General features: G+C 40.4%; 2 protein-coding genes and 2 pseudogenes across 4 annotated transcripts; 2 read left to right on the top strand and 2 right to left on the bottom strand.

The window, feature by feature from the left end:
* The first annotated feature begins 1,603 nt into the window (after positions 1-1,603).
* On the top strand, positions 1,604-27,278 carry ACOX1 (acyl-CoA oxidase 1). 3 transcript variants are annotated; one of them, XM_065908897.1, is made up of 14 exons: positions 1,604-1,863; positions 2,153-2,312; positions 12,269-12,429; positions 14,728-14,835; positions 16,638-16,757; positions 18,486-18,601; positions 19,007-19,176; positions 20,146-20,308; positions 20,874-21,064; positions 21,330-21,509; positions 21,644-21,749; positions 21,889-22,032; positions 22,207-22,413; positions 23,268-27,278. In XM_065908897.1, the coding sequence occupies exons 1-14, from the start codon at positions 1,755-1,757 to the stop codon at positions 23,313-23,315; spliced, it is 1,983 nt and encodes a 660-aa protein (XP_065764969.1). In that variant the 5' UTR covers positions 1,604-1,754; the 3' UTR covers positions 23,316-27,278. The 3 variants fall into 3 exon arrangements, with proteins under 3 accessions (XP_065764969.1, XP_065764970.1, XP_065764971.1); XM_065908898.1 differs by lacking the exon at positions 12,269-12,429 and adding an exon at positions 5,965-6,125; XM_065908899.1 differs by lacking the exon at positions 1,604-1,863 and adding an exon at positions 5,965-6,125 and having other exon boundaries at positions 2,173-2,312.
* LOC136150437 (small nucleolar RNA SNORA19) lies at positions 7,639-7,728 on the top strand (annotated as a pseudogene).
* LOC136149459 (large ribosomal subunit protein eL42) lies at positions 16,066-16,471 on the bottom strand. Its single transcript, XM_065909721.1, has one exon. The coding sequence runs from the start codon at positions 16,439-16,441 to the stop codon at positions 16,121-16,123; it is 321 nt and encodes a 106-aa protein (XP_065765793.1). The 5' UTR covers positions 16,442-16,471; the 3' UTR covers positions 16,066-16,120.
* Positions 16,816-18,364, bottom strand: LOC136149043 (heterogeneous nuclear ribonucleoprotein A3-like; annotated as a pseudogene).
* Positions 27,279-27,346: the final 68 nt, after the last annotated feature.

The following is a 27,346-nucleotide window of genomic DNA, read 5'->3' as shown; positions in this document are numbered from 1 at the left end:
GAGATGGGTAGTGTGCCATATCTTCATTACCATGGCATAAGGTCAAAAGATAACTAAAGTGAGCAAATCAAGAAATACTAAGTATTTTACTTCAATATTTAGGAATCAAAACTAAAACCACAATTTATTATGATTAAAAGTGGCTGCCTCTGAAGATGAGGAAGTTCTGCTTCTCATTAAAAATACTCCTATTCTAACATTTTTTAATGTGTGCTTTTTACTACATTGATGAGGAAGACTGTGAAAATGAAAGTGGATTCCCAGACCTCTAAGCACACCTGGTGCTTCCCAGGTGACTCAGTGGTTAAAGAATCCAACTGCCAAGGTAGGCTCCGCAGGAGATGGGGGATTGGATCCCTAGGTGGGGAAGATCCCCTGGAGGAGGAAATAGCAACCCGCTCCAGTATTCTTGCCTGAAAAATCCCTCGGACAGAGGAACCTGGAGGGCTGCTGTCCGTTGTGTTGCTGAGTCAGACCCAACTGAGCACACACAGGCACACTGACAATTTGTCTAAGTCCACACTCAGTAGTCATGTACGGATGTGAGAGTTGGACCATAAAGAAGGCTGAGCACCCAAGAATTGATGCTTTTGAACTGTGGTGTTGGAGAAGACTCTTGAGAACCCCTTGGACTGCAAGATCAAACCAACCTGAATATCAATAAAGGAAATCAATCCTGAATATTCACTGGAAGGACTGATGCTGAAGCTTCAATACTTTGGCCACCTGATGCGAAGAAGCAACTCATTGGAAAGGACCCTGATGCTGGGAAAGATTGAAGGCGGGAGAAGGGGAGAGCAGAGAATGAGATGGTCGGATGGAATCACCGACTCAATGGACATGAGTCCGAGCAAGCTCTGGGAGTTGGTGATGGACAGGGAATGCTGGAGTGCTGCAGTCCATGGGGTCGGAAGGAGTCGGACAGGACTGAGCGACTGAACTGAAGCCCCCACCCAGACCCATAAAAAACGCGGGGTCGGGGGAGCGCTAGCTATCTCACGGCTCCCCCGCAGCCTTCGCCTCTGGCAGCAGAGATGCTATTATCTTAACAAGTGATGGCTGGAGGCGCTCGACAGTGCGACCTTTTGCCTCCACTCTTGGAGGGTTTTGGGGAAACCCTACGACCTCCCCGAGCCAACTCAAGGAGCCGCGGCTCACCCGCGGCAGCCCTGGAACCCCCCTCCCCCTCTCACATCCCCGGGAGGACTTGGCGCAGGGACCCGGAAGCGGCGGCTCCTGCGGGTCTACGGGCGCAGGCGCGGTCCTCCTCAGCCGCGTGGTCCCGCCCCTTCCCAGCCCCCAGGCGAAGCTGCGTGGGCGCGCGGGCGGCCGCGGGCCGCCTCTTTCCGCCCCGTGGGACCGCCTGACGAGTGACGGGTGGGTTGCTGAGACCGTCTCGGTTCCCCCCACCCCCACCCCCACCACCTGGGCAATTCCTTGACCTTCTTCCGGGGTCCGCTTGTCAGAGGGCTGCTCTGAGGCGCCACTGGCCGAGAACAGGGTACTCGCCCGCCCCGGCGGCGCCCACAGTGGCAGAGCCACCGCCTCACGCCCCGTCTGCTTTCGGTCACGCGGTGAAGGAGAAGGGGCGGGCCGGGGCGGGCCGGGGCGGCCGGGGGCGGGGACTCGCCCTGTACTGGGGCGGCTCTTAGTGCCGGCCCCGCGCCGGAGCTGCGGACTACCGCTGTCGCCGCTGCCACTGACGCTGGCTCAGCCGCCGCCTCGGCCCCCCACTGCCTCAGCCGGCCGTCACCATGAATCAAGACCTGCAGAAAGAGCGGGCCGGCGCCAGCTTCAACCCGGAGCTGCTCACGAATGTCCTGGACGGCAGCCCCGAGAACACTCGGCGTCGCCGAGAGATCGGTGAGGGCAGCTGGCCAGGCCTCCTCCCCTCCTTTACCGAGCAGAGTTGGCGGTTCCCTCCGGGAGGAGTCGGGGATGTGGGGCCCTGTAGGGCCTAGGCCACAGCCTCTGGCCGAGCTTTAGGGGAGCCACGGGACCCCCGCACTTCCAGGGCAGCTGTGGCGGGGGGAATCGCCCATCGCGAGAGAGGACCTCTGCCCGTGAGTCTGAAACCTGCTGTTATCCAGAGAGCTTTAACGGAGCCGTGAATTACTTGCCTTCCTCTTGGTACCCTTTAATTCCCTTTCAGAGAACCTCATTCTGAAAGACCCAGACTTCGAGCATGAGAACTTGAATTTCCTCAGCCGTAGCCAGCGTTACGAGGTGGCTGTTAAGAAGAGTGCCACCATGGTGGAGAAGATGAGGAAGTTTGGCATCGCAGATCCTGATGAAATTTTGTGGTTTAAAAAGTAGGTATGCTTTAGCTTAAGAGCGAGGGCCTAAGCCTGAACCTTGAATTCGCCATCTGTGGTATCCTTTTTCATAGTGTTTGGCGTTTGAAGACTCAAATTCACATCTTTTCATGCCATTTTAAAGTTCTATGTGTGGACAATAATGCTTACCTTGATATTTAAGCCTTTTAAAGGGCTGACGTTTGTGGAAAGCTTGTCGTAGAGATGCTGTAATTTTCTTTCTCAAGAGTCATACACATACGGTCCAGACCTCTCAATTTTGAGCGATTTAAATGTAGAATGACTTTGCTTCTTCTAAGAAGGAGGCCTGCTAAATTTAGAAGCTGAATTTAGAAGGATGTTTTCCGTTGCAAAGACCGAACATTAAATATTTTGGAGCAGTAACAGATTGTATTTTCATATAGTAATGTAGCTCTTGAATTTAAAATAATGGAAAATATGGATGGATGAGGAAGAACTTTAGTCAAACCTCAGAATGGATATGAAGTATTCTGAGAACCCCCAGCTTTGTTGAATCTGGTGAGGGTATTTAAATGGCCCTCCTGTGTAAATGAGACATAAAAGTGGTCCTACTGCTGAAAAGAGTATGTTCTTTTTTCAGACCATCTTTTTGTTGTGTTTTTAGTTAGAAATAAGACACACTTTTTTTTTTTGCCTTTATGTAAATATACACTATAATTGCATAATGTTAGTATGATTCCTTTGACTTGCAGCATCTCTTCTCATTTATTATTGGGCATTTCCTGTTTTAGGTCTCTACATTTTTGCAGAACTCCAATATTGTCATCAATAGAGAGTAAATGATTTGGATGGTACATATTTAAGAGCCAAGAAAAATAAAACAATGAAACATGTACAGGCTCTTGTCTTTATGTTGCAATAAGCATTCCTCCCTTACACAACTGCCAACTAATACTACATGGTATCTCTTTTTGAGTTTTACCTGGTTATTATTGTCAAGAGGAAATTTACTCCAGACCACACTCAGAACTTCTTTCCATTTTAGTTATAAAAACAGTTAATTTGGTAGTCCAATCAGAGTACTTACTAACGTCCAAGTGCTCTTTTTTTTATTTTTTAAAGTTTGTAACTTAGACTGTGAGGATATTGAGGTGGAGTAACTCCTAGAAAATTATGTTTTCTGATTTACCTGAATTGACTTTGTGAACTTATAAAATTAGTAAAATTTGATTTTTCCTTAAAACAAGAGGTTTGTTTTGTTTTACTTTTAAATGGCTGCTGCCGTGTGTTTCAGAGTTAGTTAGATTTCATAATCTGTGGTGATGTGTAATGTGTAACTAGGCTCCAGTGAAGTCACAGTGACATAGAACACAGTCCTTGTGTGAGTTAAAGATCAAGGGACACCAGCTAGTTTTTTTGGCTTTTTTTTTTTTTTTTTCCTGTATTATATTTTATGACTCAGGCCTCACTATTTGGGAAAAAGACAAAATACAACCTTTGGCAGGCCCTTTGACGTCCTTTCAGTATTTCTGGGATGTGACAGGAAGATCATTGTTTGTTAGAGAATGTTTCATTAGTCTTGGCAATTACTGATCACCATCGATTGTTACTCACACTTGTGTTTTATGTATCACTAACAAACTTAACTGTGATGTACCAGTAATTGTCAGATACATTGGATGTCTTAAACGCTAAAATTGGCTTTGGGGAGAGGGATGCTATAATTAATGAAATATAGTAATATTTCTCTTTCTAGGCTTTTGGGGCATTTACTGGTCTCTTTTATACCCAGTTTCCCTATCACAAAATGAAACATGAGAATATTTTGAAACTGACTAAAATATTAGTAAAGTACTTTGAGTTTTCTCAACTTAAGCAGTAGAAGAATTCTTTCAATTCCTTGAGAAAGTATTACTTTGCTGTTTGGGGTATATGCAAATTCCTTTCCTGATCTCCTTTTCTGTAATTTTGTCTTTTAACTATACTGTTGGCTATGTAAAAACTAAAGTATTTTTAAAGTAGCAAAATTCTAATGCGAGCCAGTCATGATTTTTTTTTTTTTTAATCCTTCTTAGGTTTTTAAAGCTAGTTCCTTGAAAAGCATCTTCAGGGAGGATTAAACATAATTTAAAACAAGTGCTCAGATGTTGTTCTTTAGTTAACTTCAAGAGGCCTCAAAAAAAAAAATCTCAGTATGTCAAAAACATAACTATTTGACAGTCTTTATTTTGTGTCACATATTTTTTCCCTCTCAGTTTTCTAGAATTAATTTGTGTCAACATCAGCACTTTACCAACCCAGAGCCTCCTCATTTCCAATAAGGGAATGGCCATGTCTATATTGCTACTGTTTTTAGCAACTAAATTACTGCTTTTATTTCTCAGAAATTCTTGCAGGTTCATTTCCTCCTTCAATAAAGCATGGCTATTAGGGAGTGCTATGGTGCCCTCGCCTTTGAAAGGCCAGTTTTTACATTTACCTCCACATTATCCCACCTTAGTGAGATGGGTATGTTTTTTGCAAAGCATCTTACTTCTCTCTCTAGAACAGCTGCTGTGAGAGTTACCTAGAAACTTACTTGCCTCTTCTGTTCCTCCGCCTCCTTTGCCCTCTTTCTCTCCTTGCAGTCTAAATTAACATTTAGTATTTGTGTGAAAATCAGAGAACTCAGGGTTAAAAAGCATTTTTGATGTTGGCTAGTCCAGGCACTCCTTGAATGTTTGAATCTGTCCTCAGCACCCTTAAAAGGTGGTGGTATGATTTTAGGGCCTCCCCAAAAGTAAGTTGGCAGCCTACCCCCTCATTCTCTTGAATTTATGCTCTGCTTGCTCTACAGGCCAGACAGGGTGGTGGTGACACTGCTTTCTGTCTGTCCCTTGAAACCATCATGAGGGTCAGTTAGATGATGCTTACTTTGTGCCTTAAGCTGTTTATATAGATAGAGCTGACAGAATAGACCCCTATAAAATCTCTAACCTGGCATGGCCGAGGCTGACTAGTGTATATGACTTGTATTGACTACTTCACAGATTCTTTTAGGGGAAAATCATTAAAGACTGAATTTCATTAAAATTAGAATTCCCTGAATCTGGACTAATTTTCAGAGATCCTTTGTGATTTTTAACATATTCACATTACCTGCTTTACCCGCCTGTAAGCTCTGAAGACCTTTATAGATTTGTGCTTTGGCCCCAGAATGTATACATACTATCCTGGACATTTGCTTTGGTTACTATGGATAAATAGTTTAAATTATTCTTCTTTAGGACATCTTGTTAACAGCTCAGCAAATGTAAGTGTTCTGTGGAGTTTCTTTTGATTTTCAAGATAAGTAAAACCTAAAAATAAAGCAGAAACGCACACTTATGTTCCAAGAAATCAAACCAGCAAATAACACCAATAAAATAATAAAAGAGGTCTGAGGCTAAAACATGGGTAGAATTTGCTTCCTGGATTAAGTATGAAATTCAGAATCCTGGCCCTGAAATGACTAGGGGGAGAAGAGATACCACTAGATTCTGCTGTTGGCTTTTTAGGTAGCATATGATAAATATGAGTCTTAATTTCATAAGAAAGGGGTTTAAGTTTGTCTAACCATCATCCTCCGGGCCATATGAGTCTGGCAAGAATGGTGGTAGAATGCAGTTTCTAGAATAAGGCTGAGAACCTTTTCTTTTCTCTCCTGTAGACTACATTTGGTCAATTTTGTGGAACCTGTGGGCCTCAATTACTCCATGTTTATTCCTACCTTGCTGAATCAGGGCACCACTGCTCAGCAAGAGAAATGGCTGCATTCATCCAAAGGACTCGAGATAATTGGCACCTACGCCCAGACGGAAATGGGTCACGGTTAGTCCACATTTGAGGGTCAGTGGGTAGCCCAGTCAGGTCTTCAGTTAACAAATGACTCCGGGCATTTGACTCTTTTTTTCCCTGTTGGAATTTTATTATTAAATTGATAAATCTTAAAGTTCAACCTGTTTCCTCATAGTTTATTTCCCCATAAACTGGTCCAAGATGCTGGCCTGAAAGACCTATCATTGTTATTTTTTACCGTTGTTGTGTACACCCAGTTAAAATGGGTGTTGAGCAGTTTGGAAAGATGGGGTTGAAAATATGGCCAGGTGCTCCATTGTGTGGGTGTTTTATTTAAAGATTTAGTTGGAAGTTCTTAAGAGGCTTCATGCCTCAGCAACATGTGGAAGATGCTTTCTTTAATGAAGTTAAAAATGTGAATTTTAATGAGGCAGAGGGTTAAAGTGGTGAAGGCTGCTAGGGGGGTTGGAAAAAAGCCCATGATGCTCTTCATTTCATTTCTTTTTATTCATTTTTCTGTACCTGCCCATGGACTTTGAATTACCAGGAATTCTTGGTTAAATTGTTGTGAAAACTTTTGAAAAGTTTTTGTGTTTGGTCTTGTGAAACAAGTTTGTTTTCATAGATGAGGCCACTGATGGACTTAAGGGTCTTGAATTTGAGCTGCCCAATGTCATTCCTAATTATCAAAATGTTTCCCTCATGTAAGGGAAAGCAAAGAAAAGGAAGGAGGAAAGGATGCAGATATCAGGGACATTCCTCTTGTGTTTGATTTGGTGCTTTTTGGCTTGTGAATTGGTTTAAGTAAATGTCCTTTCTCATAATGCCTATAGGCACTGCAGATCCTGGTCATGGGACAGTATTATGAACACCCTGCCAGGCATTCCAGGATGGTCAGCACTGAGATGACAGACCTGAGGGAAGATGTCCTAAGGGTAGAGAGATCACATTCCTAAGTGTTCCTCTCTTGGGAGTGTGTGGGTGTTTCCTAATCTTGAAATAATTTTGTGGTACAGAATCCTTTTTTGTTTGTTTGTTTGTTTTCAAATTCATCATTGAATTTATTTGACTTTAAGAGGCATACTGTTTGCCAGAGACATTAGATGTAAACTACTGTGAAACTAAATGAGTCTGATCTGTGTATCTCTTGTTGGTCTGTCTTATCCTTCTGCCTCTATTTATGAGGTATATTTCCCATGTATATTTGAAGGAAGAGAAGAAGAATTGAAGACTTAAACTTCATTGGTTTGAGGAGCCCCGAGGGTTGGATTAAGGTCCTGTGTTGCTCTGGGCAAGATTGTATTTGTTAGTTTTCTTTCCCTTCTTCATTCTAGTTTCTGAATGTTTTCTTGTGTTTGAAACCAACTTTGTCTTAATCTCTATGGTTTATTAGAGAGCAGAGTTTTAAAATTATGTCTTGTTTCTTGCTGGAACTTTGTCAGTTCATACTAGTTGTGCTTCTCTGAGTGCTGTTCTTTTCCTAAAAAGTCAGTCTGTTGGCTAATTAACATCCCATGAGAGTATAATCTTACCGAGAATATATAAAAAGTACTTCAGCTTCTGTGCTATACAAATAATTGAAGGTTAATTAGCAGTATAACTAAATAGTAATACTGCCAGTCTCCTTCAGACAAACAGTTTTATTAAATGTTGAAAAAAAAAAAGTACTTCAGCATCAGCGGGATTGGAAATAGAGCAACTTGTACAGGATGATGATTTGACTACTTAAATTCTGAGACTTTGAAACATTGGTCAACAGTGATTATCTCACGTTCTTACTGTAGCTGTAACATTCCAGTTTGGGATTCTTTCGCCTCTAGGAAGCCTCTGAGAAGTGAAGACACTTAAAAGTACTCAGTCATATTCCAGGATCCTCAAGAATCTTAAAGTTCAACCACCTGCAGAAAATCTAGCTCACCAGTGTTCTCTCTTCCTTCCTTTAAACACACTCCTGTCTGTACAGGCACACAAGCCCGACACATACTGGGTCTGTGGATCTGGCCTGGACCCAGGAGGGCACCCTCTCCCTGGGGCTCCATTGTTAAAGAGACTGTCTGGGACATGGTCTAGGGTTAATTATCTCCTGACCATATGTCTCTCCAGGTCACAAAGCAGATAGTGTCTTGGTCGTCATGGTTAGTTGATCATAATCAAATTCTGGCCACTTCATAGGGATTCTTCTTGCCTTTTCTGTTATTATAATTATTAAGGGAAATAGAGCTTCTGTAGTACATGCTTATCATCCTTGAGGATGCTGCAGTATCTTTGCAGATTCCCATCTCTAATACTAAAATGTGAAAATACTCTACCTTTGAAGCTTGAAAAATAGGTCATGCACTTGATCTTGTAAGTCCCTAATCTTCCTCTTCCTGGATCTCACTGCTCTGTCTCTCCAATAGCCTCCCATCCTCTTTTTTCCCAGAGTGATTCCCTTCCCTGTTGGCCTTCCCATGAGACTCGCTCTCTGGATATTCTCATTTCCCCACTGTTAGTAATAACAATATAAACATCTTTACAAAAGCTGTGTTCTTTGGGTTTTGCCTTTGGAATATCTTTCTCAGAGATGAATGACTACATTTGAAGAGAATGAGCACTTTATAGATTTTGTTGCACAAGACACGGAATAGGTTTTGATATACTCATTGTACTCGTGTCTCCTTTGTCCCATCAACATGGTGACTTTGGTTTTTTGCTACTTTTATATCTATCTAAGAATTAAAGTTTTCATTTACCAGTGCTAATGAACTTGGATATTACTCTCTGCATTTCATATGTATGAACTGGCATTTTCTGAATCTGCATGTTGATCTTAGAAAATGATATTGTTTCTGTAGGTTCTGTTTTATTGAATATTTTGGCCTCAGTGCATCCGTCTCTGACTTAGGTGTAAGTTTTCTTCTCATATCTTGGGTAATTAGCTTCCATTTTATTCCCTTTTTGTTTGTTGGATTTGTGTTTAATGTTTTTACTTGTGTATGACACAGTGATCAGTCTCACATACAGTATTCATGTTTATTAACTAATAGCTCTTTCACTTTATTACATTCTTTCTAGTTTATCTTAGAGTTTTATAATAGTTTCAATTTATTTATGGAACCTTAAATATATTACATTAATTTTTTTTCTTTCTGTTTTCTCTAACATTATAAGCTTTGGCTCATTGTTGTTTTAAAGATATTTAAAAATCTGATAGAAAAAAAAATCTGATAGGATAAGCCTACTATTGTTATAGCTTATGTTTCAAGGTATATGTATTTAGTGTTCTTGCACACTTATCTTTTTGATGAATTCTGATCTCAATTTATCAAGTTATAGAATATATTCTATAGGAATTTAAAACCTGTGTTACATTAAATCCCAGTATTTCCTTGGGAAGTATTAATTTTCCTTCGTACTCTGAACTAAGAATTAGTGATTTCTGTTACCCGGATCTTTCATTCATTCTACTAGGTATTTATGTGTTTTCATAATTAAATCTTTAATATTCTAAGGTAACTTATTTAAAATTTAAAAATATTTTCTTGCCGTTATAAATCACCTTTCTCTTTAATAGGATTTCTATTTGAATGGTTCTAATGGATAAAAATGAATGATTTTTTTTAGCCTATACCTTTTCTAAATTAATTTATGATTGATGGTATTGGTGTTTTGTTGTTGATTTCCTAGGATTATAATCATGCTGTGCATTGAGTTGCTATTTTGATTTCTTCCTTTCTCATATGTTATTAATCTAATCGTTTGTCCTCACTACTGGCCAGCATTCCCAGCCCTGTGTCATGTAGGAGATACGGGGAAAGCCTTTTGGTGTTAATCCTTTTGAAAGAATTGACTGCAGCTCCTTACCAAGTAAAATGTTGGTGCTTTGCAATTATAAAGTAAATTAATTTAAAATAATTTATGATCTTTATCATGCATAAAGGTTACAGCAAATATCAATACTTGATTTAAATAAAAAACTATCCAGGTAACTTTGTCCTTGTAACGTTTCTACATTTCCTCCACTTCTGAATAATCCTTGTAATAATTACAAGAGACATTTTACTCCTGGAAACAACTTTCAGCTTTAAAACAGTTTGTGATGAGAGTAGTTTTCCCCCAGCCCTTCGCAGTGTGCTCTGTGGTAACCCTTGGTGTTGGTCATTATTCCCTGATACACACCTGCCCATGATGAGTCTGAAGGGTGCCTCAGAGCGACCTCTCCTTCACCAGGAATTGCTCTGGTTTCTAGCCATGGAAAAGTAGGCTCTCAGCACTGAGAGTGGTTAGCCTCAGGCCACAACTTTTGGCTGTAGTTCAGAGTTCTCTTCTTATAGCTCCTAGGCACACATTTAATTTTTCTTCCTGCACACCATTCCTTTAAAAACAGGACAGTTGACATACATTTCTGTTTGTGAGTGAAAGGTACTTTCTCATCCCAGGAATGTTGTTCTTCTAAGGATTGTCCACAATTTAAAAAAAAAAAAAAAACTTTTTATTTTGAAATGACTATAGATTCATGCTGCTGCTGCTGCTAAGTCGCTTTAGTCATGCCCGACCCCATAGATGGCAGCCCACCAGGCTCTGCCGTTCCTGGGATTTTCCAGGCAAGAACACTGGAGTGGGTTGCCATTTCCTTCTCCAGTGCATGAAAGTGAAATAGATTCATAAGAAGTTGCAAAAATAGCCCAGAGACATCCCATGGACGTTTCACTCAGTTGCCACCAGTGGTAGTATCTTACAGGATTTCCAGTTTGATGCTTCCAAATCTTAACTGGTTTGGCAGGTCTTTCTAATGTCCCCACTGTCATCCTCAGCCCGGATTACACTAGAAGACATGATTAGACTATAAGATTCTTGTCCTTATTTTGCCATGATCTTTTTTTTTTTTTTTTTTGGCTGTGCTTTGAGGCCTGTGGAATTTTTAGTTTCCCAACTTGGAATGAACCTGTCCCCTTACTCATTGGAAGCATGGAGTCTTAACCACTGAACCACTAGGGAAGTCCTGCCATTATCTTTCAGACCTGAAAACACTTAATTCATCTCAGCTTTAATTTCTTTGTAAAATGAGGAAGTTATTCATGCATTTTTTGATTTTCATGTGATTGGTTAGGTGAAAGCTCAGCACACCCCAGCCCTTGTGAGAATACATCACAGATCAGCCCTCACCTAGAGCACCCTCTCCCTGATTATTTTCCTCCTCAAGTGGAACAGAGAAGTTTTGCAACTGAAATGTTTAGGCTCATTTCTAAGATAAAGAACATAGTAAGAGCAACATAGAATTGATTAATTTAGAGCTGGAATTTAGATAAAATGCCAGTAGCATGCAACATTACAAAGCTGTGTAGTATTATTTCCTATTAGAAATAAATTCACATAAAAGTCTAGGGCACTTGCAAATTTTAAATGGAAAAGAATGACTTTAGAAATTGGATTTTAAATGATAGTTAACATGTTTATTATAATTTTGATAATTTCCATTTGACTGTAATGGAGCACTTGTTATGCATGAATCTGTTATTTGTGAATATCATGATCTTCACTAAAAACTGCATGTCTTTTTATTTCTGAAATTAATTATTGGGGTGAAGAGCACCGTCAGTTTTTGTATTAAATTGTTTCAATAGCATGTGGCTGGATATTTTAATGAATCCGAATGAAATGACCAAAATTATGTGAGGAATGTGGATTAATGCTGGATATTTTATAGACAGAAAAGATTTCCAACCCAGAAACATTATTATTAGATCCTGGAAAAATTTTTTCCAAGAGAACTTCTGTGTTCTCCCATCTCAACTTTTCATTAGAATATATGTCATTGTACAACTTCAATTCTCCATTCCATCAAGCCTCTTCAGAATTTTTATTTACCTTAATTGCAAGGCTGTAATCCTTTGCCTTGGTCACATGGTCTTGGCTGCACAGGCTTTGGAATCAGTTTCCAATCTCTGCCAAGATTAGTTATTTTAGAAATGTGTTGCATTAGAAAATACTTCTCACCAATTTAAGAAAAATGGAAGTAACCAAGAATTATAATGTAATACAGAAAGGGGCAGTGCTCCCATCCATGATGAAGTCTACTCAACTAATTCATACTTAACAAAAGGTATTTTTTTCTCCTTCCCTTGCTGTTTGTTCAAACTTCTGATTCTCTCACACCTGATGACTCTCAAATACCCATCCTTGGTATTTCTTTGAAGCTTTGTGCATCGAGGGCAGCCTGGGCCTCTGGATCTTCACTTGGGCATGTTCCTGCCCACCTTGCTGCACCAGGCAACCGAGGAACAGCAGGAGCGCTTCTTCATGCCTGCCTGGAACTTGGAGATCGTTGGCACTTATGCCCAAACAGAGATGGGTCATGGTATGGTGCATTCAGTCTACCTTCTGGGTTGGGTGGGGCTCTGCAAGCCTAGCGCACATGGAGCGTCCATCACGTGCCAGCGGTGGTGTCTCCACATGCTGTGTGAGATCTGTTTAAATGCAGTCTTTCTGCAGCGCTCCAGGTTTTCACATGTGTAAGTCTTGGCACAGACAATGCCTTGGTCAGCAGAAATTAAAGCTTATGTTATCACAGATATACTGATTACTTATTCATGGTTCCCCTTCAGCAGATCAAGAATTAAGAGTTAGGTCTTACTTACTAAGTGGTTTTTCAGGTTCACTGCGTTTGTACAGAATTTGTATAGAGTCTGAACCCATCTCTTTTTCTTCATTACTATGATTCCCTTTGGTACTGATACCTTAATGAACTTACACATATTCCAGAAGAAATACATGTTAATAGCATGTGTGCTAAAGGGAAGTGAGTGGCTTATATAACCAAAACATGCAGCATTTTTTACCTTGACATTATTTGTGTTGATTCACTACATTCAGTAAACTTCTAAAGGTGGCTTTGGCCAAAGTTTAGTAAAAATAAGATAAGTTGTACTTCCAGGTAATTGATTTCACATTCTGTATGTACCATCTTACTTTTTTTCTTTCCATCCCCAACCTACCTTTCTCTGTGAACTGGATGGGGCTCAAGCTGGTGGCTATTCCTGGTAGCACTCATTCTGTATTGCTATTTGTGTTTGAATGGTATCCATTCATCTACTTCTGGCTTCTGTTTGCCTACTCAGAGGTTTCAGAACAGCTGGTCTAGTGTATATTTGCTCTTTGTTCCTTATTCCTGTAACAGCTTCATCTTAATTTGATTGTTCATTTGACTTTCAGCTTTGATGCTAAAGAGTATTTTACAGGATTTTCCTAAGACACAAAGTGAAATAGTATTTGGTTCAGTTGTGCATTTGAAAACACGCTTCTGTCATTACCTGTTCTATAAAAATTTCTTCTTTGGTGAAAGGAGTCTCACTGTCTGATTCCTTGATTTCCACCCAGGGGAAAGTTGTTGATCACCCATAAAATGGCCATTTCTGTTATTCAACATGGAAGTTTCTGAATGTTTTATAATTAATTTTAAGTGGTGAATGAAATCTGGCATTGTCAAAACAATCGGATAAGAAGTTCTCATCATTGACTTCAGGATAGGGAGAGGGTCACTTAGAACAGTTTTCTGTAACTTTTTTCAAAGAATTTTGGCACATTTGTATTAGGATTTAAGGGCTTGCCTGATAGCTCAGTTGGTAAAGAATCTGCCTGCAATACAGGAGACCCCAGTTTGATTCCTGGGTCAGGAAGATCCACTGGAGAAGGGATCGGCTACCCACTCCAGTATTCTTGGGCTTCCGTTGTCGCTCAGCTGGTAAATAATTTGCCTGCAATGTGGGAGACCTGGGTTTGATCCCTCCTAGAGAAGGGAAAGGCTACTCACTCTAGTATTCTGGCCTGGAGAATTCCATGGACTGTATAGTCCATGGGGTAGCAGAGTCGGACCTGACTGAGCGACTTTCACTTTTTCATTAGGATTTAAAACACAAATCCCATCCATCTCCAATAAACATGAAAGTGGTGAACCAGTCAGGAATAAATGAAAGCCTAGTGTTGGAAGCCTGCAGGGTGAACTTGGACCTTATTGTTGGACTTTTAGAAATTTTAAAAAAGTCACCATTTCAGGTCTTCTTTTCCCCATAATGGTTATAACTTTTAAAGTTTTAAAACTTGTTTTCCTTTCTAGCATTCACTCTGAAGTAAATTTTCAGTTTACAAGAACTTTAGCTGCAGTCTCTTCGTGTCATGTGTTATCTCATTCTTTGTTATAATACTGAATTCCAGAATGTTGAATTGGTGTGGTAGACACAATACAAATGAGTTGAAATTGGCACAACTGACAACTTAGAGATGCCTTTAAAAGGGCAGTTAGCTTCCCTATTAAAGTCATAGCCTGTGATCTCAGGAAACTATGATTCTTATCTGTCTTTACATTTTCTTTTGGTTGAGGTAAATAAATGTTCCCTATCCACTGCTGTGCAGTAAATCAAATATAGAAATGGAACATGCTTGACAGTTTTATTTTCAGCTTAATACGAACTACCTGATTTAAGCATCGGAAATTCAGGATCTTGGTTATCAACCATTTGTAGCTCATCTACAGATGTTTTATTGTTAGAGTTGTTACTCTCTGACATGCTAGCACTTTAAAGGAACTGGGCAGGAGATTTTACCCTGTAACTGTCTTTTCCCATATTCTATCTGAAGTAGGTATAATTCATTTCCTTAGGAACCCATCTTCGAGGCTTGGAAACCACAGCCACTTACGACCCTGAAACCCAGGAGTTCATTCTCAACAGTCCTACTGTGACCTCCATCAAGTGGTGGCCTGGTGGACGTAAGTGAATTTTTTTAACAGTAACTGATTGTTTTGAAGACTTATTATAACATTGTGTTTAGAACGTAGAGCTTCTATGAGAATATAATTTTGAAATATAGAAAAAACTCTTATGGCTTAAACTATGCTGAGCTTTTCACATTCTCTTGTGTTACCTGTTACAGATGTTTATACACTTGTAAAGTGCAGAGGACAGCTGTCAATTTTGCTCCTTTTCATACATTTTTATCTAAGCATTCCCATGTGTTAGCGTAACTTCCATAATCATCATTTAAAGTAATTTAGTATTCCCAGTTTGGTTAGTCATTTATGTATTGAAAGTATTTGAGGGACTTCCATGGTGGTTCAATGGCTAAGACTATACCCTCCCAATGCAGGGGGCCTGGATTCAATCCCTGGTCAGGGAAATAGATCCCACATGCTTCAACTAAAGATCCCGTGTGCCACAACTTAAGACTTGGCACAGCCAAATAAATAATCAAACAGAAATAGAAACGAGTATTTTTTAAAAAAGAAAAGTATTTTAGTTTTTAAAATTTTGTTACAAATAGCTTTGATATGAAATTTATTTAATATTGTCTTCTATTCTGAGTTATTATTTTAGGATACATATATTTCAAATGAAGGATTTTGTTATCCACATTATATATTTTAATATGTGGTATTATATTTGATAAGGAAAAAAACTAGCATGCAATAAAAGGGAAATATTTCTGGATACACTAACCAAAAATCTCTTAAAGCAGCTGTATCCTATAGTACAATGGAGTGTTCTGCATTGGTGGAATATTCTCTGTCTTTGCTGTTCAGCGTGGTAGCCACTGGCCACCTGAGCACTGGTAATGTAACTAGCTGACTGAGGGACTGAATCTTCTATTTTATTTAATTATAATTAATTTAAATGTAAATAGCCACATGTGGTTAGTAGCTACTGTTTTGGAAAGCCCTGCCTTAAGGGAGAAAAAGGAAGTAATTTAATGTTCTATGATTATCCTAAAAATGTCTTTATGTAAATGAATGAAAAATAAGTAGAACAAGTAAAACTATCTTCTTTAAAATGCTATCAAATTAACATGTTGTCTACTTTAAACTTAGATAATGTTATATGTCAATTATATTCCAGTAAAAATACACACACACACACATTTTTTTTTTTTTTTTAAATTTCCCAAAGAGGATTTTATTGGTGACATTTTTATTTCCCTTCCAAAAAAACCAACTGGAACTAAATGAAGTAAACGATCTCAAACTTTTATTGTCTTCATAATAAAACAAAATATGAAGCTCAAAATTGGATCACTTGGCCCTTTCTCTTCTTATCGCCTCCCAACTCAAAATGCTTGCATCTCTTAATAGCCAGCATTCTCTTCGATCTACAGTTGGGCTCAACACATTCAAGCCTCAGTACAATCTTCTTTGTAGTTTTAGCCTTTTTCCGGAAAATTGGCTTAGTCTGCCCACCATAGCCACTCTGCTTCCTGTCATAACGCCGCTTTCCCTGGGCATATAAAGAATCCTTGCCCTTCTTGTACTGTGTCACTTTGTGGGGCTGGTGCTTCCCGCACTTCTTACAGAAAGTCCGGCGGGTTTTTGGAACGTTCACCATGTTTGCGAGAGCGATACCCGCACAAAAAGACACACACATTTTTAAAATGAAGGCTTACTTTGCCAAAATGTAATGAATTTTGCTATTGATGAAATCTTCGTCTTATATTTAACGTGTTTTTCTCTCTTTTGTTTTTGTCTTTTGGAAATGTAAAACATTTGCTCACTTTCCTCTCTTGTTCTCTTTTATGTTATAGTTGGAAAAACTTCGAATCATGCTATTGTACTTGCCCAGCTCATCACTCAGGGGAAATGTTATGGACTACATGCCTTCATTGTACCTATTCGTGAACTTGGGACCCATAAGCCTTTGCCAGGTTAGGATTATCTAATGTTGAGATGGAAAATTAAACCAGTCACTATCTTTTTTTTTTTTTTTTGAAAAGTTAAAAATTCTGTAATTTTTTATTCCTGGTACCACTACCACAATTTACAGGGCAATATACCTGATGTAATGAAAAGAAAAAGAAAAAGACAAAGCTACAACAGATAAAAGACCTCAGGAATGTACATCTAATTGACACTACATTGCGTTAATCAATAGCTGCACTCTTTGCAAACTGTGGCTATGACAGTCCTGAACAAGAAGGGTTTCCTGTTTAAGCTGCTGTAACTTTTCTGACTATGGATCATCGTTCCTTCTGTGGCAGATTTTTACAGTCCCTCTAGCGCATTTGGGACGACTGTCTCAAAGTAACCTGCAGCTTTCCTGACAACTCCTCGCTCTCTCTCCTGCTAAGAACTGTAGCCCTTTTCTTCTGAGTTTTTAGAACCTTCTGCTACCATATCCACCACTTCCACCACCAGATCCATAACCACCACCATAGGGACTGCCCGAGCTTCTTCCACCAAAACTACCCCCTTTCATGGGTCCATAATTTGATTGCTGTTGTCCACTATAATTTCCAAAATCATTGTAGTTTCCACCACCACCATAGTTACCACCTCCAAAATTTCCTCCTTCATTGTAACCATCATATCCTCCACCACCGCCATCATCTCCACCACCTTGGTTTCCATTTCCTGGTCCACCACCACCGTAGCCTCCTCTACTACTATAACCAGGACCACCGCCATAGTTGCTACCATCACCTCCAAATCCATTGTCTCCACCATCACCTCCTCCATAACTCCCTTGGCTGCCACCACCTCCACCACTATAGCCTCCTCTTCCACCAAAGTTTCCACCACAGCCAAAGTTAACTCCACCACCTCCAAAGTTTCCTCCACGACCCATAAAGTTGCCAGATCCACCTCCACGACCTCTTTGTGATCCAGCAGATTGCATCTCTTGTTTAGAAAGGGCCTTTTTCACTTCACAATTATGCCCATTAATAGTGTGGTATTTCTGAACAACAATTTTATCAACTGTATCATGATCATCAAAAGTTACAAAAGCAAATCCTCTCTTTTTTCCACTCTGCCTGTCTTCCATAACTTCTATGGTTTCAATCTTGCCATACTTTTCCAAGTAGTCTCTCAAATTATATTCTTCTGTATCTTCTTTAATACCACCAACAAAAATTTTCTTCACTGTTAGATGGGCACCAGGCTTTACAGAACCCTCTCTAGAAACAGCTCTCTTTGGTTCCACCACACGCCCAGCAACCTCGTGTGGTCGAGCACACATTGCTGCATCCACTTCTTCAACACACGAGTAAGTCACAAGCCAGAGCCCCGGCACGCTTTGTCTGGGGGTCTCTCATCACCACACAGTCTGTAAGTGTGCCCCATTTCTCAGAATGTTCTCTTAAGCTACCATCTGTAGTTTCAAAGCTCAGACCACCGATAAACAGCTTTCTCAACTGCTCTGGTTCCTTGGGATTGTGACCCTTCTTTCCCCTGCGGCGGCAGCGACGGCCGGAGTCGGGCTGGGGGCGACCGGGCGGCGGTTTTACCTCCATTTTGAGACCGGACTCGCCTCTTCCAACTCCAAACCAGTCACTATCTTCTACAAAAAGTATAATATATTACTAAAGAAGAGGAGGGGAGCCAGGAATTCCAGAACATAAAACACCTTGTGACTTTCCTTTCTTCTGCGGTAGGTATTACTGTAGGAGACATTGGCCCCAAATTTGGCTATGATGAGATGGATAATGGCTACTTGAAGATGGACAACTATCGTATTCCCAGAGAAAACATGCTGATGAAACATGCCCAGGTACAGTGAGATGGAAAATAGGAGCAGACGTGTCAGACATGGGGGTTTCAGTGGCCGTTGATAATCACAGGGTTGGAATGGTCTGTCGTTTAGAAGGTAATAACAGATTTTTTTTTACTTCTGATGATGCTTTTATTGTGATCATGAACTCAGATCAGTTGACAGGTGTGAAGAGCATGTCTTGGTTTGCTAAACCAGTGGGCTCACACTTTAGCATACATTAGAGTCGCCTGGAAGGCTGGCTAAAACCTAGGTTACTTAGCCCCCAGAGTTTCTGATTAGGAGGTCAGGGTAAGGACTGAGCATCAGGTGGTGCTGATGCTGCCTTTCTGGGGACCACATTTTGAGAATAAACTGCCACTTGGTTTAACAGAAGGAAGCATCCGTCTCATGTTCTTTTTCCAGGTGAAGCCTGATGGCACGTACGTAAAACCCCTGAGTAACAAGCTGACCTACGGGACCATGGTGTTCATCAGGGCCGTCCTGACGGGAGAATCCGCTCGGTGTCTGTCTAAGGCGTGCACCATTGCCATCCGATACAGCGCCGTGAGGCATCAGTCTGAAATCAAGCCGGGGTAAGGGTAAAGTCTGAGATGAGCTCAGTACTGAAGGTCTGGCATGAACCCCATCCAGATATCAAAATTCCCAAATGCGATGTGGAGAAAGTGCATTTGTTATAAAATTAGCTAGGATAGCAGTGTACTGGGTCTGCTACTTAGAACTTAAACTTCCTTAAGTGGAAAGATGAGAATAAGCACCTAATTATTACTTTTAACCTTCTAAGAAAAACGATAATATTACTAGAGCTTTATAAGTGAAGTGTTCAAAACACTGAAGGTGTGGTGTGAAGGTTCTAATTGCTGCTAACAATCACAAATTGGATGTGGTGAAAGTGACATTAAACTTGATTCCCTGTTGTGTTCCTGGGCATAGTTTGTTCTTATTACCGCCTACTAATTGGGCATGACTCTTTAATAAACGTTTTACTCTTAAAGAAGGAATAAAGAAATTGGTAAGAGCAGACTTTTTTTTGCATGCTCAGTGGACCTTCTTAGACTTTAAATATTAAACTTAGTGCACTGGGTCTTCTCATATTAGTGGTCAGAATATAGTTTATTCTACCAGCTACATCCTTCAACATTGCCTTCCTCCTGTGAAGTTAACAAAGTTTGGTTCTGTATGTTGCCATGAGGATACTGTTTTCATAGTCAAACTGGAAAGACTGGAAAGATTAAGAAAAATACGAATGTCAACTAGAAAATCCTGTTCATGTGTTCAACAAGGCGGTTCAGAGTGTGGTCTTCTGTAGCCACAAATAGCCTAGATTTAAATCAAGAATCTGTGACCCCAGGTAGGTTCTTAGCCTCATTTTCCCCATCTGTAAAATAGAGCTAATAAAAAATCACCTCACAGGATCTTTGTGAGGATTAGATAAAGTAATCTATCAAAGTGCTTAGTCCAGAATTTGGCATGTAGTGAGCTCTGTATAGGCATTTATTTATTTATTTTTGTTTGTTTGTTTTTCCTTTTTTCATATACTTTAGTGAACCAGAACCACAGATTTTGGATTATCAAACCCAGCAATATAAACTTTTTCCCCTCCTGGCCACTGCCTATGCCTTCCAGTTTGTAGGCGCATACATGAAAGAGACCTATCATCGGATTAATGAAGACATCGGCCACGGGGACCTGAGTGAGCTGCCTGAGGTCTGTGTCTGGTCTCTGTCCCTTATGGGAACCCTTCTTGTTCATACTTCCTGTGGGATCGTGTGCAGAGAAAATTAAACATTGGGATACCTTGAAAAGAATCCATATTTTTATGGATTTATCCATGTTTTTAAGTTTCAGAATTACTGTACTATGTTGGTCCTTCATTGAGCAAAAGAACCTAAGTGGTGCCTTTTTTTGCCACGTAGAACAGTTCAGAAGGTAATGGGGTAATGTTACTAGTTTAGACTAAATATTAGTTTAGTTATTAGTTTAGACTAATCAGATGAGGATATTTTTCAGTTTACATACATGGCAAGTGATTTTGTTTGGTTTTTGTTTATTGAGTTTTTTTGGCCACACCGGGCAGCTTGCAGGATCTTAATTTCCTAATCAGGGATCAAACCAGGCCCCTGGCAATGACAGCACAGAGCCCTGGATTCCAGGCAGTTCCCTGGCAAGTGATTCTGCAAGTGACAGCTTGTATTAAGCGAGGCTCAGTGTGTCTGTGTGGAACGCCGGCTGTCGGCACCGCAGGCGCCCTGACGGCCTGTGCTTCCCCCAGCTGCACGCGCTCACGGCCGGGCTGAAGGCCTTCACGTCCTGGACCACAAACGCGGCTATCGAGGCCTGTCGCATGGCTTGTGGCGGGCATGGCTACTCTCACTGCAGTGGGCTTCCAAATATTTACGTCAACTTCACCCCAACCTGCACCTTCGAGGGGGAGAACACTGTCATGATGCTGCAGACGGCCAGGTAAGAATCTAATTCATGGTTTCTATCCTGTGTTCTCAGGAATGTCCGAGTCCTTTCCACTGATACCCGCTCCCGTGTTTTCTCTTTGCATTACGTTTGTTCCTGGAAGATGTCATTTTGCCTTCCATCCTGACCCAGGATGTTTATCTTGTGCTCAGACTAGTATGAAACCCTGTCACATAGCTTGAAGTCATTACAGGAGTTCATCTTATTTCTGTTTCACGAGAAGCACAGTTACTGAGAGCATGTGTCCTGGTGACTTTAGGTTCCTGATGAAAAGTTACGACCAGGTGCACTCAGGCAAGTTGGTATGTGGGATGGTGTCCTACTTGAATGACCTGCCCAGCCAGCGCATCCAGCCACAGCAGGTGGCCGTCTGGCCAACCGTGGTGGATATCAACAGCCCCGACAGCCTGACAGAGGCGTACAAGCTTCGAGCAGCCAGGTGAGTGCACCCACAAGAGCTGGGACCGGCGCTGCAGGGGCCTCAGGCCCGGGGCCTAGGTGGGAGGCACGAGTATTCACCTTCACTTTCTTGGACTCCAGTTTTCCAGGTTTTTTTTTTTTTTTAAAAAACAGATTAGTAGAGATTGCTGCTAAAAACCTTCAGACTGAAGTGATTCACAGAAAAAGCAAGGAGGTAGCGTGGAACCTAACGTCCATTGACCTTGTTCGGGCAAGTGAGGTCAGTGATGGTTCTCCTCTCCACCCCCCCCCTCCTGTCCATCCTTCACCAACCTGCCTCATTTTCTTGGCACAGAAACCTTATCACTGTTGAATCTTTTTCAGAGATTCTTACATTCTGGTGTTTTCCTTATATCTAGGCACATTGCCACTATGTGGCAGTTAAGCTCTTTACGGAAAAAGTCCTCCAGATTCAAGAGAAGTCCATCCAAGCTGTCCTAAGGCGTTTGTGTCTCTTGTATTCTTTGTATGGAATCAGTCAGAATGCAGGGGATTTTCTTCAGGTCAGGATTTTCTAAGTTTAAGTCCCTTTATTTATTTACTTCTTAATTTTTTATAGAAAATAATTTTGGTTTACTTTGTAGTTGTACATATGTGTGTGTCTGTATATTCATAAACATCCATCTGTATACGTACCTTATAACGTCTGTGCTTGCTTGCTCATTTCTTCCCGTTAGGGGAGCATCATGACAGAGTCTCAGATCACCCAGGTGAACGAGCGCATAAAGGAGCTGCTGACTGCGATTCGCCCCGACGCGGTCGCTCTGGTGGATGCATTTGATTTTCGGGATGTGACACTGGGCTCTGTGCTTGGCCGCTATGATGGGAATGTGTATGAAAACTTGTTTGAATGGGCCAAGAAATCCCCACTGAACAAAACAGAGGTAAAAAAACCTGTCTTTCACCTTGTGAAGTTATTCATTTAAATATTAAGGCAGGAAAGCCCTCGGAGAATAACCACCTGTGGAAGCTTTGCAAGCTCTCATGACCACTTCAGACAGTCCCTTTATTTGAGAGAAAGGTTCTGAAGGGAACAAGATCTTTCCTGTAGTATGTGGGTTTTTAGTTTCCTTAACTAACAGCGATTGAGAAATTTCAGACATAGACACAAATAGAACATGGCAGTGCCTCTCCCTGTGCCCTTCCTTGATCGTGTTTCAACAACTGTCTGCTCATGACCAGTTGCATTTCATCTGAACCTCCCAACTGAGAATTATTTTGAATCAAATCCAAGGTATCAGGTAATTTTATTCATAAATATTTCAGTATATCTCTGAAAGATAAGGATTCTTTTTTTAAAAAAGCATAACCACAGTACCATTCTCACACCTAAACAAATTAACAATAATTCTTTAATATCATGAACTAGCCAGTCAGTGTCCAGATTTTTCCTAGTTAGCTCAATTCTCCTCCCACCCCCCTTTGATTTTTTTGAATCAGGATCCAAATAAGGTTCAGATAATTTTTCGATTAAAAGTATGTTATTTTGGGACTTCCCTGGTGGGCCAGTGGTTAAGAATCCACCTTGAAATGCAGGAAACGTGTGTTTGATCCTTGGCTGGGATCCCACATGCCGTGGAGTGACTAGAGAGCCCTCGTGCCACAACTCAAGAAGCCCCTGCACCACAACAAAGAGCCTCTGAGTCACAGGAGTCAGTGCAGCAAAAAAAAAAAAAAAAATGCTATTTTAAATTGCAAGCTCCTTCTCAGTAATATTTTCTCTCTCCCTTCCCTGCAGGTCCATGAATCTTACAAGCACCTAAAGTCACTGCAGTCCAAGCTCTGACATGGCTTGATGATAAGTGCAGTCTGCCCCTGAGAGTAGCTGTTCTCCTTACACCTGTCACACAGATCTGCATGGAATCTTGATCAAATTCAGAAAAGCTATAGAGCAAGTGATAAATTGACCCTTTCCTCTTTTTATAAATGAAAAAAGAAAATGAGCAGATTTTGCAAATTAAAGGAAAAAAACAGATGTGTTTTACAAGTGCAATTAACACTGAAAGAGACTATTAAGCATTCAGAAAAAGCTTTAAGAAATGCAGTGCAACTTACATCTGTATTGCTGCTGATCCCAGGAGGCCAGGACTTTTGATAATTAGTAAAATTTAACTACTAAGTAGTTGATTATTTTCACATCTTAATTGCTAATCATTGGATATACAAGTGTTTTTAAACAAAGGTGTTTTTTTAAGCAGGGTAGAACCCTTCCAGGCTTTCTTGCTCATGTCCTAACACAGCTGCCAGGGGCCCCGGCTAGAAAGCATGAGTGAAGAAGAGAGACTGGGGAAAAGAAACTAATGAGGAAATCTGTGAGTTCGTGCCTGACGCACTGACACCTTTCCTGCCTGCCTGCCCTCCTTTGTTGATGTATAGCTCCTGTCTTAAGTGTTCACAGTAGCATCTTTCCAACCTGAAGATTTCTTGAGCACACGCTCCTGCAGGGTCCCTGCCCTGGGTAATTCAGAGCTAAGTTTCTGTTGGAGGGTTCCCTAAATGGTCCTCTAGTAGAGCTATAGCTCCCTTTGCCTCAACTTCTCGGGAAGAGGGAGGCAGTCAAGTCATCTCTACATATAACTTTTGGCAACTGATGAGATCTCCAGATCAGTCGTTTTGATCTCCCTCTCCTGCGAAAGATGCTAAAGAAAGGAGAAAAATAGTCACAGTTCCTTCTTAGAAGAATAAGGGCGTGGAGAACTATCAGTTATGGTTACTGTAACTTTGGTGACCATGGTAACTACGTTTTCTAGAACAGTCCAGATTTCCTATATTCTGGCACTCTGGCAGAAGCCATTAAAATGCTTGGTTACTGTGTCTGGCCGTAGAAAAATAAAAACATCACTCATTGCCTCTTATACCCAGGAAAGTCCTTTGACAAACCATGTGTTCTGATTTTTTAATCAGAAAATATAATCATTGAAACAGTGGCTAAAGGATAAATGGAAGCTCCATAGAATGTTTCTTATGGTATATCTGGTTTTATTTTCAGTATGTTTCTAGGAGCTTTATCTGACTTGCTAAATTGTCCTTTCAGCTGAAGTCTAATTTATACAATCATTCGATATTTAAAAGCTAAACATGTATCTCATGATGAATTTTTTTCTTCAAATCAATGTAAAACAAATCACTTAATTTTTTTGTTGTTGTTAACTATATTTGTAACCTCTGTCTCATGAAGCCAGTTGTTCTAGAGTCAGTCTTGAGAATGTAGTATGTAATTCCCTTCTTGGGACCTTACATAAAATCTATCCCAGTGAAACTAGTAATAGGAGACTTTAAGGTCCAGCAGAAGAAATAATGCCTGTTGATACAAGCCTTAATCTTTCCAACAGGAGAACTAATTGGTAATTGTGTTAACATTGAAGTAAAAAAGCACCCTGTAAATCTCGTATGGGTATCTCTTGGGACTAGATCAGATTCTGGGAAATAACAGTAAATTCAGATTGCTTAATATTAACCTGTTAAATATAGAATTGTTTCCAGTTAGTGGTTAAAAATCTTATTCACAGAGGGCTAACCCATGGCCAGGACATGAGGGTTTTTGAAATGACACCCACACAATCCAGCTGCACAGGTCTGGGATCTAGGCAGTTTGAAACATGGTGGTGGACTCTGCCAGAGCCACCTTCAGTCCAGCACCGTGAGTTTTATTTAAAAGCTAAATCTGATATTGACAGTATTTTTATTAACATTGGAATATTTTGAACTTTAGTCACTGTAATTAAAGAATAAAGGTACCATAAGACCTCAAGAATTTGTCACTATCAAGATGGAAAGAATGTGCCACATAAAATTAGACATAAGTTTAAATCATGAAGAAGTTTAAGATGTAGATTTAGGTAACACTAAACAAAAGAAGGAAGGAAGGGGTGAGACCTGCCTGAGCAGAATGCCCTAAGCCTGCCGTGATGCTGTCTGTAGGGTATCTGGGTGCTCTGTCCATGCAGCAATATGGGTTTGTTGGTTTCTCATGAAGCAGCAGCAGACCCAACTTGCTGTCCCTCAGAAGCCAGACTTTGCCACAGATAAGGTTGGTTCTGTTGGGTTCTTTTGTGAGCCATTTTCATAAAGAGAACAGACAAATTTCAACCTAATCTCCAAAATGATGATAAATCTGAGCAGAGTTAATGTTTCTATTTGGAGAAGGAAGTGGCAATCCACTCCAGTATTCTTGCCTGGAGAATCCCATGGCTGGAGGAGCCTGGTAGGCTACAGTCCACAGGGTCGCAAAGAGTCAGACATGACTGAGCGACTTCACTTCCACTTTAATGTTTCTATTAGATGATACTGACATAACCCTTTGAAGATTCATGAGGTTTTTGCTGTTTGTAATGGATGAAGTTTGCTACATCCTGAAGTATTTGGATTTCTATTTCATATCTACTCAATAGACACTGAGGTATACTTCAGTGTTTGGACATAAGTGACCTCAAAGCACAGTTGGTCCCAAAGCCTTTTCGGGCCTTCCTGTTCTTGTCTTCAGAACATCATACCACTAAGTAGCAGTTTATCTTCAAGAACCTTCACTTAATTGCAACATTAACCATGTTCACATACTTTCTGAGAACTTACTGGTTGTAATTTCAGATAATAATACACCTGGAGGCATTTAACCATTCGTAACATTAACGTGTTATTAGAACTCAATTCTTGGATTTTCTACAGTGCAAGGCTTTGGTTGGGGAAATACTGATTCATGATCCTTGAGTTCTCTAGGGAACAAAATTTCCTCTAATGACTGCTGCTCCGAGTCCTTACCCTTTCTGGGTTCTTTCTATCCATCTCAGTAAAAAAAAAAAAAAAGACTAAATGCAAAAAAAAAAAAAAAAAAAAAGACTAAATGCAAAAAAAAAAAAAGACTAAATGCAGATGGTATTGTGCAAGGTATGCCTGGGGTTATAGATTGTCCTCAAGCAGTAGCTGCTGCACCAACTGGAGAGGAGCCTTGCCAGGAAACATGATTCTACTTGAGGCCAGGAGTCGAGTCTCCTGACTGAAAGGTTTTCATGGAAAAATGCAGAGATCAGCTAATTGAATATTTATTATTCCATTCCTAGAGGATTAGACCAAGTCAGCATAAATAATAAAATGTCTTTTCATTTTAAAATACTGGTAGAGTTTTGCTTATAGCTCTCCAAACCCAAATTTTCATTATTATTCCTGTGATCCATGATAGTGAATATAGAAACATATAAGGAAATTTTAGGGTTATCAGATGTTAGCCGTTGCAGATTGCAAATTCCTAGGTTTCAGGGAATTTTTATTTTTATTTTGTCTTACATGTAAGTGGATTATCTTGAGGAAAATCATGGAACATTGGGAGGGATACTAAGAATTCTGAAGCAAAACAGTTTAACCACGTTACTGTCAACTGTTTCATAGATTAGGTAACAACGTGATTGTCCATCCTCTGCATAATATTCCAACTGGTGACTGACTGCTTGTAAACATTTCCAATTGCTATGAATTCAAGGAAATTACTTTGGTGCATATAATTTGCTACCTTCTTACCCCTTTAACTGTCTTGGTTTGAGTTTGGTTCCTACCTGATGAAGTGTATTTAGTATGTATTGTTCCCACATGCCTGGCAGGACATGTCAGTGAAGGTGGGAGTACTGGAGGAGGTGCACAGGTTGAAAGATTTGAGTCATGGTTGGACAGTGGTGACCCACCAACCTTCGAATAAGCGAAACCACTAACCCCATCTTCCTTTGTAAAATTGAAAAACCCTTAATAAACTCTGTAATCAACACAAAAGTGTTACTGTCTATTAGGTGATGGTGTTGGGTTTCATCCTGGCTTCGCAGCTTTGGTTTT

Source organism: Muntiacus reevesi, chromosome 18 (genome assembly GCF_963930625.1).
Source record: "Muntiacus reevesi chromosome 18, mMunRee1.1, whole genome shotgun sequence".
In the NCBI taxonomy this organism is placed as follows: Eukaryota; Metazoa; Chordata; class Mammalia; order Artiodactyla; family Cervidae; genus Muntiacus; species Muntiacus reevesi.
This window is presented reverse-complemented; position numbering and strand designations above follow the sequence as displayed.

What these genes read in the sequence shown, in the direction of transcription:
- LOC136149459 (XM_065909721.1), bottom strand. Translation starts at nt 16,441, where the DNA reads ATGGTGAACGTTCCAAAAACCCGCCGGACTTTCTGTAAGAAGTGCGGG.
- ACOX1 (XM_065908897.1), top strand. Translation starts at nt 1,755, where the DNA reads ATGAATCAAGACCTGCAGAAAGAGCGGGCCGGCGCCAGCTTCAACCCG. An exon ending in CCAAACAGAGATGGGTCATG is followed by an intron (nt 12,430 to 14,727) that starts GTATGGTGCATT and finishes TCATTTCCTTAG; the next exon opens with GAACCCATCTTCGAGGCTTG. An exon ending in ACCTGAGTGAGCTGCCTGAG is followed by an intron (nt 20,309 to 20,873) that starts GTCTGTGTCTGG and finishes TGCTTCCCCCAG; the next exon opens with CTGCACGCGCTCACGGCCGG.